The sequence below is a fragment of the Erpetoichthys calabaricus genome, chromosome 2 (assembly GCF_900747795.2).
Source record: "Erpetoichthys calabaricus chromosome 2, fErpCal1.3, whole genome shotgun sequence".
Taxonomy (NCBI): domain Eukaryota; kingdom Metazoa; phylum Chordata; class Cladistia; order Polypteriformes; family Polypteridae; genus Erpetoichthys; species Erpetoichthys calabaricus.
In genome coordinates this window covers 187,605,574-187,623,134 of record NC_041395.2, presented here as the reverse complement: position 1 = coordinate 187,623,134, position 17,561 = coordinate 187,605,574, and the positions used below count along the sequence as shown (strand labels likewise).

The window sequence follows — 17,561 nt, the reverse complement described above, 5'->3', positions numbered from 1 at the left end:
TGTTAATGGTGACACATGTATATACTAAAGGATGCCCAGAGTGGGTGGGAAGTGTTTTGTCCTTCGTCCATAACATTTGTTCTTAAGCTAGTGTCACACACACTTCCGGTTCCAGTGCCTACGAAGACGTCACTTCCAGTTCCAGCCTAGATGACCTCACTTCCTCCACCGTCCTTTAAAGCTGCCATCTTGCCTCCCTCCACATAATCAGTGCTATTTTGGACTCAGTATTGTGAACAACTCTGTTCAATTTTCAACCTTTTCCAGCCAGGGAATATTTTATGGGTGGCTGCCCCAAACCTTTATGAACTCTGTTGGTCATTTTTCTGACACTAGACATTTTGTTTCTCATTTATACTGTTTTATATAACTTTATTAATAACTTATCTTCAGTTTTGTTTACTTTTTTAATTTTATTTTGTAAGCTTGCTTAGATGTTATTACTGTAAAGTACTTTGAGGTATTTTTATGTATAAAGATGTGCTATGTAAATAAATTCTTCATTGTTAATTGAAAAAATACCAACCATTCCACCATATCTAAACATGCACCTAGAAACACACATAAATGCTTCCAAGTTTGAAGGCAATCTTTAAAAAAAATATTAAAAAAAAAAAAAAAAAAAATGAGGTTTGCATTTTACATGTCCGTGCACACATAAGCATAAGGTGCTTGCATTTGTTTACTCACACAGACAACCTGCTATACTTTATAGGAATTGGTACCAAGAATGTGATGAAAATGAGCTGTAAACAAACAATAAATATTATTATCCTGGAAGGAATACAAACACAGAGAAATTACTAAATTGTGTTCTGTGAAACAAGGAATATAGCAATCAGGAACAGCACCTTTAAGGCTTGAAGGCAGGGGCAGCTGAATCCTAACAGGTTGCAGGAAATTGTCAGGAGAGTTTTGGGTTAGGCAGAGCAAGGGGCTGGCCAATGCCTCTGCATCACCACAAAGATTCTGAATTTCTTGCTGAGATACAGTCAGAACCTAAGTAATATACACAAACACATTTTTTTGCCAGGTAAAAATGCAAATATTATTTTTACATGTATCTCTCTGAAGTAAAATGTAATAAAGAGAGACACTGACCTGCATGTTCACTTTGCGTATAACATTGGTTGCCCCACATGGAAAGGTCACCTTGATCCTGGGATCTGCAGAAGAAAACAGAAGTGTTCCTTCCCGGGGTACGGTGCAGTGGTCCTCCACAAGTCTGGATACAACCATGAACCACGAAAAGTGTGACACACAGCAGCGAGCCAAGTAAAACTGCAAGAAAGATAAAACACTGACAAGAATTAGTGTGATCACCATAACCTGTGGCTAAATATAAGGACATATTTTTCTAATCTGTTATGGTGGTATAAAATGGTTAGTGCCATAATTTGGTGAAACGTCTGCATTAATTGAAGGGACAATTATGGAAATATTAAGTTTATATACAGTACATTTATCACACATCATTTTTGTTTACCTGTAATCTGAATATTTCATCATAGTTACTAAACACTAAGCATTTGCACTTTCCTAATTACATTCTACCTGAAACACAAACTAGATGTATAACCTAAAATGTAGAAGTAAATGAATTAAAAATAAGCTGAACAAGTGGTTGGTCCGAGTTCTTTAATAGAACACATTACCAAGAATACCAAGTTAAGTTTAATCTTTATTTAGGTATAAGAATGTATAGTGAGCCCAAATTAAATTAGTATTTAGGTTTTATGAATTAAGCACTTTTTTTTTGCACTGGAACAAGAATTACAAGAAACATAAAATAAGGTACAGCAGAATTAATACTGTATATAAAGTATATGATAACAGTTTATCAGCACAAAGAAAATGTAAATTTTTTTTTTTTCTTTATAGTAGCTGTATTTCACTATGGTTTTAAAGTTCTGTTAAATAATGACCATGAAGTTTATACTTAAAAAGCCGCAAGCACAATTAGTTTAGAAGAACTGTTTGACAATATCAGCACAGAGATAATGGATTCATAGAGTTTGTTGTTGTGTTTTGTGATTTAACACTTTATGCACTAAGGGGTTTTTGGTATTATTGTGCCTAAATTACACACCCAAAGATAAATGCGATTATTCTGCTTACGTAAAGCAAAAAGCTGCAAAAGGCTGAAGAGTAGCAAGTACAACACCACAAATTTTGAAAAGAAAGTATGTTTATGATTAAAACCTGGGTTTACTCCAATATGAACTAAATAAAACACCAGAAAATTGCACTTTTTTGATTTCTTTCCAAAAAACTAAATTTTACAGTACAAACCAAGACATTTTATAATGCACGACCCTAGAATCAATTTTCTTTTTCATTACCAAATTTAGATGTCATTTCCCATTTAATTATTGTTATTGCTTTTTTACTTCCATTTCAACTGTAGAATAAACTACCGGTATGTACTTGCAAAAATTTTCGTACCAGCTTCTTCCAGTGTTGGGTTATAGGGCAGGGCAGGAAACAGCCCTGGACAGGGACCCCCAGAACTAGTCACTCACACATCACACATACATTTAAACCAGTGTTTCTCAGCCACTTTTGGGATGCAGGAGGCTGTCGTTGTGTCGCAAACATGTGACTTGTTCACAGTATAGTCCCCCAATAGTCCTGCATGATTCTAATTGCACTCACTTCAACCTCCAACACCCCCTTCAAGGCTGCTCTTCGATTTAATGATCAAGAGACTAGCTGAAATGTTTTTTGGTTTTTTTTGCAGGTGCGGCACATCATACATAACTGGAAAACATATGCCTTAAAAACAAATCATATAAGCATTATCAGCCTGCAATTTGTTGACCTCCAAAACACAACTTTATTTTAATTTACTTTACTTTTCCAAAATAAAAAAAAAGCATTTAGCTACTAAAAGGTGTTACCAGGTCCCTCATAGCATATGAATCAGAAGCTTGGGCCAGTTTAAATGAGCTGGCAGCAGTGAAGAAAGAGGTGGCTGAAAGCAAGCTCCTTTCTTTGTCTTGTGCTTCTCATTTCCAGAGCACATTTATGAATCAAAATTTTAATATAGAATCACAGCACTTAAAGCCTCCAGTTTTATATATGTTTGGCAACCCATCCAGGTCTGGATCCTACCCAAATGTCAGGAAAGGCTACATAATCCTGTGATTCCTATTTGCAAGTTTAGAAAATGAGTGGATGATTATGTCCAAAAAATGAATTTCTTCAACTCTTGACTCTCTGTTCTGCTTTCTCATTTTCCTATATAATGTCACTGTATCATTCTGTGGATGTCAGAGACCAACTCTGGACACAAAAGGTTCAGTCACACATACTAATTCATATCGATCCATCTATACAAACACTTAAAGTTCATACAGACTACAACATAATTAACAGTATTTACATTGATTTTGGCCTCTGTATAGGCCAAAACAGGAGTGCTGAATCTTTTTCCTACCTGTCCTAGAAGACAAATCACATGAGCACCATGCTACATGCAGCAAGTAAGCAATAATGTGTGCAAAACAATACAATTAAATTTGCAATACAGTAAAAATAACATTTGCAAAATAATATAAAAATAATATTTTTGTGAAATAAAGTAATAATAGCACCATTACTTTTTTTAAATGGCAATAATTCATTTTGGTACTTTATTCTTAACTAAACAGAATGTCCTGATGTATTTTTTGAAACTTCAAACTGCTTCTATTAGAAGCTTTTTTTTTTTAATAACTCTTGAAAGCAACTTATCTAATGTTATCTACACAAATACATTTTTACAATGTTTTCTGCCTTGTACGAAATCATTTATAACTGTAATGCCTGTGGCTTGTAATCGAGTAATTTATAGTTTCAGATTAGGACAGTTTACCAGTTCATAGTAAAGGAACAGGAGACAGTAAGATACTACACAGATACGTACAAGGATCAAAGCTTTTGGGCAGAGCCATCCATCACTAGGATAGCTTGCCAACCATATTTGTGTTAGTTTACATGGTCCAGGATCCCACATGTAATTTTAATATAAATAGTAGCCTGTGCAACAGGAAGAAGCAAAGTCATAGTCCAAGGCACGTCAGAAAGAGACCCTATATCATCTGGATGTCGGAGAACATAACTCATGAATCACACCGATTGCTGAATCAAAAAGCCACCCCAAGACAACATCCTCCTTTAACATTGATGTGAGCCTCTTAAGACTACATACATACACACTTGACAATCTGTCTATATTTACTATTTTATATTCTTCTACTGGTATTATTACACCGTACCTAAATAAATACCACTTTGCTTTTATATTTCTATATTTTGTCGTTATATCTAGAATGGTTTAAATAATAAAGTAAATATTATGGCACCTGGGCTGGGAAAATTGACATTTGCTTCGACCTGCATGGTTATCAGGCTGATGAGGGGCACCTCAATAGGAGGTACAGTGCAGTACAAGTTATTGTTGGTTGACCAAAAGGTGTATCAGCCTGCATTGTGTTATTTGTGCCGAAGATAGCGAGTCTCTATGTGAAGTACTAGGGAGTGACTGGCAGTGCATACATCACTCATATGGTACTTATGTGGATGGGATTCTATGTGGAATATTACAGAGTGACTGGCAATTAGGCATCACTTACATGTAATTGGGTGAATAGGCCCAGTGTGTGTGTGTTAAGCTTAGAAGATTTAAAAGATAATGTATTTTTTAAATATGGAGATGACAGCCTCATTCTTCCAGTCTCCTTCTACTGACAGCATATGAAAGACCATAATATATTTATTAATGGACCTTCAACCCTTGCAACATTTCAGTTAGGGCTGAACGAATGGTCGATGATATCATCCTTTGCCAACAGGCAGGACACATTATCAATGTAAATAAACATCGCTGATTGGCTCCAAACATTTCCAAAAATTTTCTGAAAGTTGCAAACAACAACCATCATTTTTTTTTTTAAAAAAAACTCTTGCACACTTAACAAGAAAGCCACCAGGCACTCATATTCACAACAGGAGGCATTTGCAACTCCTGTTCTTTGATACTAGTAGTTTAACTGGAATCCACTGTTAGTTGATGGAAGGCAGACTAATCAGTGCATCATACAAAATGGGAAAAGCACAGGTACTTGTATGCAGTGAGAGTTGCGCATCGGACAAGGAAAGTACATGGGGATGTGGTGGTGCTTGTTTGGTCTTGCAGGCAGTGCTTTAAATGAACTGGTAACAGCAGCGTTCAAAGCTTCAAGGGGGAGCCCCTCGCCGCATCGTGTAAAAGTAATAACAAATTGGGAGGAGGAATACGCAAGGACTAAACAAAGCACTTCCAGTAATTTGTTTCCACATCAAGCACTGCTTACGGGCAGATAGGAATATAATTGTACTGTAAACTCAACATAACTGAAAATGAAATAAGCTGATTACACTATATATCAAAGCAGTGCCTTACATTTTTTAAAAAGCCAAAGCAATTGTCCTCTTACATGCACACTGTTCATTACAAACTCAGAATATCTATCAACACTCAGCTTTTTGCGGCAAAGTCATTTTCATCCATGATAAGAAAAGGCAAAATATGCACAATAGTCAAGGCATGATCAAACACAGCAAAGCACATTTTTTCCCATACGCATGTCGAGTCACTTTTTTTGTTCAGAAGATGGTAGAAAGAGAACAACTAAGGATACGGTATTTGAGTGAGTACATGTAATTACTGACTTCTAGTTTCCTTTTGATAGACATTTATTCCAATCCATTTCATAATGATGCAGATCTAATTTTAGAGATTCATGCCAATATGGTATTATGATTTGTAAATAAACTTGGAATGTTAAGTGAAATTTGAGTGAATCACCTTCAAATCATTGCAAAAACATTACAGAACACCGCCAAATGCGTGAATTTGCAGCAATCTGTGAGACAACAAAATGCTTGGGCACAATTATCAATCCCAAATCCCCCCACAGTCCTTATTCATAATCCACAAGTATCTCTCTAACAAACCAGAACCCCACTTCCCCAATCCGAGTCACGGATGTCTTACATCACTCTTCTTCTTCTTTCGGCTGCTCCCGTTAGGGTTTGCCACAACAGATCATCTTCTTCCATATCTTTCTGTCCTCTGCATCTTGCTCTGTTACACCCATCACCTGCATGTACTCTCTCACCACATCCATAAACCTTCACTTAGGCCTTCCTCTTTTCCTCTTCCCTGGCAGCTCTATCCTTAGCATCCTTCTCCCAATATACCCAGCATCTCTCCTCTGCACATGTCCAAACCAATGCAATCTCGCCTCTCTGAATTTGTCTCCCAACCGTCCAACTTGAGCTGACCCTCTAATGTATTCATTTCTAATCCTATCCATCCTCGTCACTCCCAGTGCAAATCTTAGCATCTTTAACTCTGCCACCTCCAGCTCTGTCTCCTGCTTTCTGGTCAGAGCCACCGTCTCTAACCCATATAACATAGCCGGTCTCACTACCATCCTGTAGACCTTCCCTTTCACTCTTGCTGATACCCGTCTGTCACAAATTACTCCTGACACTCTTCTCCACCCATTCCACCCTGCCTGCACTCTCTTTTTCACCTCTCTTCCACAATCCCCATTACTCTGTACTGTTGATCCCAAGTATTTAAACTCATCCATCTTCGCCAACTCTTCTCCCTGCATCTTCTCCATTCCACTGACCTTTCATTTACACACATGTATTCTGTCTTGTTCCTATTGACATACATTCCTCTCCTCTCTAGAGCATATCTCCACCTCTCCAGGGTCTCCTCAACCTGCTCCCTACTATCGCTACACATCACAATGTCATCAGCAAACATCATAGTCCATGGGGACTCCTCTCTAATAAACGTCTGTCAACCTGTCCATCACCATTGCAAATAAGAAAGGGCTCAGAGCTGATCCCTGATGTAATCCCACCTACAACTTGAATGCATCCATCTCTCCTACCGCAGACCTCACCACTGTCACACTTCCCTCATACATATCCTGTACAACTCTTACGTACTTCTCTGCCACTCCCGACTTCCTCATACAATACCACAGCTCCGCTCAAGGCACCCTGTCATATGCTTTCTCCAGGTCCACAAAGACACAATGCAACTCCTTCTGGCCTTCTCTAAACTTCTCCATCAACATCCTCAGAGCAAACATTGCATCTGTGGTGCTCTTTCTTGGCATGAAACCATACTGCTGCTCACTAATCATCACCTACTTTCCCATAACTCCATGCTGTGGCTCATCAATTTTATTCCCCTGTAGTTACTGCAGTCCTGAACATCCCCTTTATTCTTAAATATCGGCACCAGTACACTTCTTCTCCACTCCTCAGGCATCATCTCACTTTCCAAGAATCCATTAAAAAATCTGGTTAAAAACTCCACTGCCATCTCTCCTAAACACCTCCCTGTTTCCAAAGGTATGTCATCTGGACCAACGGCTTTCCACTTTTCATCCTCTTCATAGCTGTCCTTACTTCCTCCTTGCTAAACCATTGCACTTCCTGATTCACTATCACCACATAATCCAACCTCTTCTCTCTCTCGTTCTCTTCATTCATCAGACTCTCAAAGTACAATTTCCATCTGCTCAACACACTCTCCTCGCTTGTGAGTACGTTTCCATCTTTATCCTTTATCATCCTAACCTGCTGCACATCTTTCCCAGCTCGGTCCCTCTGTCTAGCCAATCGGTACATGGTCATTTTCTCCCTCCTTAGTGTCCAACCTCTCATACAACTCATCATACACCTTTTCTTTAGCCTTCGCCACCTCTCTCCTCACCTTGAGCCTTATCTCCTTGTACTCTTGTCTACTTTCTGGATCTCTCTGACTGTCCCACTTCTTCTTTGCCATCCTCTTCCTCTGTATACTCTCCTGTATTTCCTCATTCCACCACCAGGTTTCCTTTTCCTCCTTCCTGTTTCCAGATAGCAAGAAGGGTGCTTGGCGTGACGTCACCCTTAATACATCTGCTGTAGTATCCCAGCTGTCTGGTAACTCTTCACTGCCACCCAGTACCTGTCTCACCTCCTCTCTAAACTCAACCTTCCAGTCTTCCTTTTTCAACTTCCACCATTTGACCCTTGGCTCTGACCTCACTCTCTTCCTCTTCTTGATCTCCAACATCATCCTACAGAACACCATCGCTGCTTAACTACACTTTCCCCTGCCACCACTTTGCAGTCTTCAATCTCCTTCAGATCGACTCTTCTGCATAGGATGAAATCTACCTGTGTGCATCTTCCTCCACTCTTGTACGTAACCCTATGTTCCTCCCTCTTCTTAAAATACGTATTCACCACAGCCATGTCCATCCTTTTGGCAAAATCCACTATCCTCTGACCTTCTTCATTCCTCTTCTTGACACCATACCTACCCATGACCTTCTCGTCTGCACTGTTCCCTTCATCAACATGCCCATTGAAATCTGCTCCAATCACCACTTTCTGTTCCTTGGGTACACTGTTCATCACTTTATCCAACTCACTCCAAAAATCTTCTTTCTCACCCATTGAACACCCAACTTGCGGTGCATATGCACTAACAACATTCATCATCACACCTCCAATTTCCATCTTCATAATCATCACTCTGTCTGACACTCTTGTCACCTCCAAAACACTCTTTACATACTGTTCCTTCAGAATAACTCCTACCCCATTTCTCCTCCCATCCACACCATGATAGAACAATTTGAATCCACCTCCAATCCACCTAGCATTGCTCCCCTTCCATTCAGTCTCTTGCACGCACAATATATCAACCTTTCTTCTCTCCATCATATCTGCTAACTCTCTCCCCTTACCAGTCACACTGCCAACATTCAAAGTTCTTACCCTCAGTTCCACTCTCTTTACTTTCCTCCTCTCCTCCTGCCTCCGGACACATCTCCACCCTCTTCTTCTCCTTCTCCTTCTTCGGCCAACAGTAGCCCAATTCCCGCCAGCACCCTGTTGGCTAATAGTACTGGTGGCGGTCGTTGTTAACCCGGGGCCCAACCGATCCGGTATGGAAATTTGTATTGTTGTCCACATATTGATTTGGCAAAATTTTACACCGGATGCCCTTCCTGACGTAACCCTCCCCATTTATCCAGGCTTGGGACCGGCACGAAGAAACACACTGGTTTGTGCATCCCCTGTGGCTGGGTTAAGGATGTCTTACATCACTGATGTTTTGAAATGATGTGAACTTTTAAGACAACCAGAATTGCAATAATTTCTTAGCCACTAGTTCTACTCTAACCAGAACATCAAAAACTCCTGCATAAATTGATTGAGAGAAAAAAAAAAACACGGGTGATTTGTGTCATACATTGTAGATGCCTATTGGACTGGATTTTATCAAGAAATGACATTATAAACACAATGCAAGCACAATTGTCAGGAATAATTCTGCACTGGTTGAGAAAACCATGACACTCATTTGGGTCACCTGTAATCGCTGCCGGATACCATACGGCTGGCTGATTCTTTGGAGTGCTAAATGGTGACACTTGATCTATGTCATCCTCAGTGTATTGATCATGACTTCACACTTTTGCAGACATTTACCACTAGAATCATGTGCTTTTTCAATATATTGATTTCATCCTGAAACCATCTTAAATCTCTAAATATACAAATGATCTGCGAGTCACTTATGTTGTGATCCAGGTTACTACTACTACTACTACTACTACTACTACTACTACTACAGGTTACTTCAGTCTGTTTTGTAACAGAGTTAAATAGTAAAAAAGTACAGTCAATCCTCAGCACAGGGGAAGGCTACAAAAAGCTATCTCAGAGGTTTAACTGTCACTTTCAACTGTAAGGAATGTAATCAGGAAATGGAAGGCCACTGGCATAGTTGCTGTTAAACCCAGGTCTGGCAGGCCAAGAAAAATACAGGAGCAGCATATGCGCAGGATTGTGAGAATGGTTACAGACAACCCACAGATCACCTCCAAAGACCTGCAAGAATATCTTGCTGCAGATGGTGTATCTGTACATCCATTATTCCATTATCCAGCCCGCTATGTCCCAACTACAGGATCATGGGGGTCTGCTGGAGCCAATCCCAGCCAACAAAGGGCACAAGGCAGGAAACAAACCCCAGGCAGGGCACCAGCCCACAGCAGGTGTATCTGTACATCTTTCTACAATTCCAGCGCAATTTGCACAAAGAATATCTGTATGGCAGGGTGATGAGAAAGAAGCCCTTTCTGCACTCACGCCACAAACAGAGTCGCTTGTTGTATGCAAATGTTCATTTAGACAAGCCAGATTCATGTTGGAACAAAGTGCTTTGGACTGATGAGACAAAAATTATTTGGTCATAACAAAAAAGCGCTTTGCATGGCGGAAGAACAACACCACATTCCAAGAAAAACACCTGCTACCTACTGTCAAATTTGGTGGAGGTTCCATCATGCTGTGGGGCTGTGTGGCTAGTTCAGGAACTGGGGACATGTGGATTCTTGTCCTATCGCTCGGCTTTTCTGTGGCGAATTTGACAATTTTGGACGCAGTGTTTTCAGATCATAAGCCTGTAATATTTGACATCACCTTGCCCTGTAAAGCTGATAAACCCCGTGCTTCTGTGCGGCGCTGTCGGGTCATTAATCCATCCACTGCTGTACATTTTTTCTGCTTTGTTTAGTCAATGTGATCTTCCTGAATATGCGTCCTCCGATACGGAGGAGCTCTGTTCCTGGTTTTATTCCACCTGCCAAACTGTTTTAGATGCTGTGGCTCCATTAAAAACCAGGCAGCCTAAAATGAAATCTGAGCTCTGCCTTAATGACACAACTCGCACTGTCAGACACGAGTGCCGGAAAGCTGAGCGCAAGTGGAGAAAGGACAATTTGCATGTATCGTTTCAAGTATTGAAAGACTGCTGGCGTCGTTATCAGTTATTGTGAAAGATGCCAAAAGAGCGTACATGTCAAATATTATTCTGTCAAACTATCACAAACCTCGTGTGTTATTTGAAATTACAGTAATCCCTCGCTATATCGCGCTTCGCCTTTCGCGGCTTCACTCCATCGCGGATTTTATATGTAAGCATACTTAAATATATATCGCGGATTTTTCGCTGCTTCGCAGGTTTCTGCGGACAATGGGTCTTTTAATTTCTGGTACATGCTTCCTCAGTTGGTTTGCCCAGTTGATTTCATACAAGGGACGCTATTGGCAGATGGCTGAGAAGCTACCACAGCTTACTTTTCTCTTTCTCTTGCGCTGACTTTCTCTGATCCTGATGTAGGGGGATTGAGCAGGGGGGCTGTTCGCACACCTAGACAATACGGCACGCTCGTCTAAAAATGCTGAAAGATTATCTTCACGTTGCTATCTTTTGTGCAGCTGCTTCCTGAAACGACATGCTGCACGGTGCTTCGCATACTTAAAAGCTCGAAGGGCACGTATTGATTTGTGCTTGAAAACAAACTCTGTCTCTCTCTATCTCTCTCTCTCTCTCTCTTTGTCTGCTCCCTGACGAGGGGGTGTGAGCTGCCGCCTTCAACAGCTTTGTGCCGCGGTGCTTCGCATACTTAAGCCAAACAGCCCTATTGATTTGTTTGCTTTTCTCTCTATCTCTGTGACAGTCACTGCTCCTGACACGCACTCCTTTGAAGAGGAAGATATGTTTGCATTCTTTTAATTGTGAGACAGAACTGTCATCTCTGTCTTGTCATGGAGCACCAGTTTAAACTTTTGAAAAAGAGACAAATGTTTGTTTGCAGTGTTTGAATACGTTCCTGTCTCTCTACAACCTCCTGGTGTTTCTGCGCAAATCTGTGACCCAAGCATGACAATATAAAAATAACCATATAACATATGGTTCTCTACTTCGCGGATTTTCTATTTCGCGGGTGGCTCTGGAACGCAACCCCCGCGATGGAGGAGGGATTACTGTATAGATAGGGTTTTAAATGTTCCACAGAATGCCTGTATGGAACCTTCTTTTGAGACATGTGAGAAATTTTTGCACTTCTTTGTAGATACGGTGAACAATGTTAGGGCTCATATACCTCTCACTGTTTATGACCCCTTAGCTGTTCTCCCCTGCTCTGCTGTTTTTTTATCAGTTTGAGCCGGTGAGTCTATCTTGTTTACATGAGATTGTTGGTCAATCGAAGCCCTCAGGTTCTCCTTTGATGTTGTCCCACCTTCTCTTTTTAAAGAGATTATTTCTGTTTTAGGGCCATCTGTTCTTGCTATTATCAATAGCAGCCCTTTCCTCAGGCGTAGTTCCTATTTGTTTAAACATGCCATAGTGCAACCATTGATCAAAAAACCAAGCCTAGATCCCACTGTGCTATCCAATTTTAGAACCGATTTCCAAGCTTCCATTTCTGTCCAAACTTTTGGAGAGAAGTGTGTATATTCAATTGAAAGCCTTTTTAGATGAAAGTGATGTGCTCGAAGTGTTTCTTTCTGGTTTTAAGCCGCTTCACAGTACTGAAACTGCATTACTGAAGGTTTGTAATGACCATCCTTTTGGCAACAGACTCAGAGGATTAGTGATTTTAGTTCTGCTCGATTTAACAGCTGCTTTTGATACTATAGATCATAGTATTTTATTATCTCGTCTGGAGCATTGTGTGGGCATTCGTGGTACTGCCTTGGCGTGGTTTAAATCGTACTTGACTCAAAGAACTTTTTCAGTGAGGCTAGATGAATTTAGATCCTCCTCTGCTTCACTATCATGTGGGGTTCCGCAAGGCTCCATACTTGGTCCTCTGCTATTTTCTTTGTATCTCCTGCCTCTTAGCTCTATTCTCAGAAAGCATAAAATTGCTTTCCATTGTTATGCAGACGATACTCAGGTTTATGTACCCCTCAAACTCAAGGATGCTTACTCCATACAAACTTTGGTTATGTGCCTAGAAGAGGTGAAAGCTTGGATGGCAGTAAACTTCTTAAATTTTAATGAAAATAAGACAGAGGTTATAGTTTTTGGTCCTGGGGGCACCAGTGGGTCTATTTCTACTTCTGCTCCTGTGGATTTGGGTCCCCTTGCACAATATGGTACACCTGTTATTACAAATTTGGGTTTTAGGATAGATGAGGATTTTAGACTGGACGGTCAGATCAGTGCGGTGGTGAAATCTTGTTTTTTTCAGCTAAGACGTTTGGCGAAGATAAAAAACATTCTTTCCAAAGATCAATTTACAACAGTAATCCACGCCTTCATTACAACCCGGTTGGACTATGGTAATTCGTTGTATGTTGGTGTTAGCCAGTCCACCCTGTCTCGGCTCCAGCTGGTGCAAAATGCTGCTGCACGCCTTTTAACTGGCACGCGAAAAAATGAGCACATTACACCTGTGTTATCCTCACTGGCACTGGCTGCCTGTTCAGTTTAGAGTTCATTTTAAGATTCTTTTATTTGTTTTTAAGTCCTTAAATGGGCTTGCTCCGCCCTAACTCGCTGAGATGCTGCATATGCACTCTCCTTCCCGCTCACTCAGATCAGCTGGTCAGCTGCTTCTGGATGTGCCTAGGACTCAGCGAAAGCTCAGGGGGGATAGGGCTTTTTCCGTTGTGGCTCCAAGGCTCTGGAATTCTCTGCCGATCCACATTAGACAGGCCTCCTCACTGCCCATTTTTAAGTCTGCTCTTAAGAGCTTACCTCTTTGGTTTGGCGTTTGATCCTGTGTGAGCAGTTGATTTTACTCTGTTTTAACTCTGTTTAGTTGTGTTTACTATGTTTTAATTAGTTTCATTTATTGTATTTTATTTTACTTATTTATTATTTTGTTTTGTTTTAAAATTTATTTTAGCCTATGTTCAGCACTTTGGTCAGCGGCTTGTTGTATGTAAAGTGCTTTATAAATAAAGTTGACTTGACTTGACTTGACTTGTTAAAGTTGAGGGTCAGATGAATTCAACCCAGTTTATCAACAAATTCTTCAGGATAATGTTCAAGCATCAGTCACAAAGTTACGCAGGGGTTGGATAATCCAACCAAGGACAATGACCCAAAACACAGTTCGAAATCTACAGTACAAAGGCATTCATGATGAGGGAGAAGTACAATGTTCTGGAATGGCCGTTACAGTCACCTAACTTGAATATCATCGAAATCTATGGGATGATTTGAAGCAGGCTGTCCATGCTCGGCAGCCATCAAATTTAACCTGAACTGGAGAGATTTTTGTATGGTCAAAAGAATGGTCAAAAAATACCTCCATCCAGAATTCGACACTCATCAAAGGCTATAGGAGGCATCTATAGGCTATTATATTTGCAAAAGGAAGCTCAACTAAGTATTGATGTAATATCTCATATGGGTGCCCAAATTTATGCACCTGTCTAATTTTGTTATGATGTATATTGCATATTTTCTGTTAATCCAATAAACCTAATGTCATTGCTGAAATATTTACTGTTTCCATAGGGCATGTCCATATATTAAAAGGAAGTTGGTACTACAGGACTGGATATCCTGCAGGGATCTCATAGTGAGAACATTGAGGAAGTTGTTGACTGCACTACTGACTACATCAACTTCTGTATGGACATTGTAGTTCCAGTAAGAACAGTACGCTGCTATGCTAACAACAAGCCATGGATTACAAGTGACATCAAGGGCCTTTTGAACCAGAAGAAAGGGCTTTTAAAGACGGTGATCAGCATGAGCTCAAGCGCGTGCAGCAGGAACTCCGAGTCCAGCTCAGGGCGGCGAAGGAGCAGTACAGGAGAAAGCTGGCGCAGAAGTTGCAGAATAACAGCATGAAGGAAGTATGGGATGGGATGAAGATCATCACTGGCTGTAGCTCGAAGGGGGGTACCACCATCGAGAGAGACGTGAAGAGAGCAAACCAAATGAACAACTTCTTTAACAGGTTTGACCACCCTAACCCACTCTCACTCTCACCTCGGAGTACTGCACCCTCCACACATCCTTCTGCTGATACCAGCATAGGAGAGACATCCCCACCCACAATTACAACAGCGCAAGTGAGCAGAGAGCTGAGGGGACTTCGTGCCAGCACAGCAGCCGGTCCAGATGGAGTATCGCCACGACTGCTGAAGGTCTGTGCATCGAGCTGGGGGGTCCTCTACAGCGCATCTTCAACCTGAGCCTGGAACAGGGGAGAGTCCCGAGGCTTTGGAAAACATCTTGTATCACCGCAGTCCCAAAGGTATCACATCCTAGTGAGCTGAATGACTTTCGGCCTGTTGCTCTGACATCACATGTGATGAAGACCATGGAGAGGCTGCTGCTTCACCACCTTAGGCCACAGGTTCAACATGCCCTTGACCCTCTGCAGTTTTGGCATATCAGGAGAAGGTGGGAGCGTAGGATGCCATCATCTATATGCTACACCGATCCCTCTCCCACTTAGACAGAGGCAGTGGTGCTGTAAGAATTATGTTTCTAGACTTCTCTAGCACCTTCAACACAATCCAACCTCTGCTCCTTAGGGACAAGCTGACAGAGATGGGATTAGATTCATACCTAGTGGCATGGATCGTGGACTATCTTAAAGACAGACCTCAGTATGTGCGTCTTGGGAACTGCACGTCTGACATTGTGGTCAGCAACACAGGAGCGCCACAAGGGACTGTACTTTCTCCGGTCCTGTTCAGCCTATATACATCGGACTTCCAATACAACTCAGAGTCCTGCCATGTGCAAAAGTTCGCTGATGACACTGCTATCGTGGGCTGCATCAGGAATGGGCTGGAGGATGAGTACAGGGACCTAATCAATGACTTTGTTAAATGGTGCGACTCAAACCACCTACAACTGAACACCAGCAAAACCAAGGAGCTGGTGGTGGATTTTAGGAAGCCCAGACACCTCATGGACCCCGTGATCATCAAAGGTGACTGTGTGCAGATGGTGCAGACCTATAAATATCTGGGAGTGCAGCTGGCTGATAAATTAGACTGGACTGCCAATACTGATGCACTGTGCAAGAAAGGACAGAGCCGACTATACTTCCTTAGAAGGCTGGCGTCCTTCAAACATCTGCAATAAGATGCTGCAGATGTTCTATCAGACAGTTGTGGCAAGCGCCCTCTTCTACGTGGTGGTGTGCTGGGGAGGCAGCATTAAGAGGAAAGACGCTCACGCCTGGACAAACTGGTGAGGAAGGCAGGCTCTATTGTTGGCATGGAGCTGGACAGTTTAACATCTGTGGCAGAGCGAAGGGCGCTCAGCAGGCTCCTATCAATTATGGAGAATCCACTGCATCCACTAAATAGTATCATCTCCAGACAGAAGAGCAGCTTCAGTGACAGACTGCTGTCACTGTCCTGCTCCACTGACAGATTGAGGAGATCGTTCCTCCCCCAAACTATGCGACTCTTCAATTCTACCCGGGGGGGGGGGGGGGGGGGCGGGGGTAAACGTTAACATTTAACATTATACAAAGTTATTGTCTTTTTTTCACCTGCATTATTATCATTCTTTAATTTAATCTATCTATCTATCTATCTATCTATCTATCTATCTATCTATCTATCTATCTATCTATCTATCTATCTATCTATCTATCTATCTATCTGCTTTGCAAGCTCAGCCAATGATAAACAAAAATCCAAAGAATTAAGAGGGGTTCCCAAACTTTTTCATATGACTGTATTTGACATATAATGTACCTCTAGCTGTGGATTTAACTTTATTACTGTAAAGACATTAAACTTTTTAATACCACAGTATATTTCTGAGAAAAAAGCATATCTGTTAGAAAAAGCATATGATTTCCCAATTTTCTGCTAGTGGAACAGCCCACAAAATAAGGATCCGTTTCTAGAACACAGCACAAAGCCTCTTTTCAGCCAGATTAATGGTTTACATGGCAACATAATGCAACAAATTTTACAGTGGAATGGTTTAATTTATTATTACCCAAGTTCTTACAGGTGCACAGAGAAAGATGGCTGATAAATCCAAACTTAAAATATATTTTACTTTTCAGAAAAATAAAAATTCAGTCTCCTTTATGTTTAAAAATTACAGCAACAGTGTGAGGAAAAGACATGCACTGTACTTATACCTCTCAGCTCCGACTTCTGAATGAAACAAAGAACAGTGCCATGAAGTAGCTGCATAATTATGATCATATTAGAAATTTTACAAGCAGGCACCATTACATGTTTAGCTCACCCCTCTGTATATTAGGAAAAAATAAATTCTAAAACCATTTTCTTTAGTCCTTATGAACACAGAAAACTAAGAGCCCTTACTTTAGAATTTCTTTTCCTGGTGCAAATCCGGGTCTTCTCAGGCAGTATGCATGTCTCCAAATCAGACCAAGATGACCCATCAAATGTGCGAATTACTACATCTCTGTGGGACTTGCTGTAAGGGTGCAAAAAGGGCATGCTGATGGATACCATCTGTATGAGACAGGACATAGACTAGTCACCAATGGAAAACTACAGATTTATTTAGCAATATATTGTAACAATAATAAGAAAAGCACAGTCAACACAACAAGATTAATAAGAAGTAGAAAAAAAAGTTTAATTTCTATCAATCAATGGAAGATAAACTTCCACAGATAAGGTATTTCTCCCTTTTACAATTTCACAGCTCTTCTTAAGTCATCTGTGCTACTTTTCATCTGTGC

The 17,561-nt window shown here is 40.9% G+C and overlaps 1 protein-coding gene across 1 annotated transcript in view; it reads right to left on the bottom strand.

Moving 5' to 3' along the window:
• pidd1 (p53-induced death domain protein 1) overlaps positions 1 to 17,561 on the bottom strand; it is an 81,611-nt gene that overhangs the window by 25,706 nt on the left and 38,344 nt on the right. The window contains exons 5-7 of the mRNA XM_051922579.1: positions 17,176 to 17,349; positions 1,102 to 1,281; positions 852 to 999 (exon numbers count right to left, since the gene is read on the bottom strand). Coding sequence (XP_051778539.1) covers positions 852 to 999; positions 1,102 to 1,281; positions 17,176 to 17,349 — 502 coding nt within the window. The remainder of the gene's footprint in view (positions 1 to 851; positions 1,000 to 1,101; positions 1,282 to 17,175; positions 17,350 to 17,561) is intronic.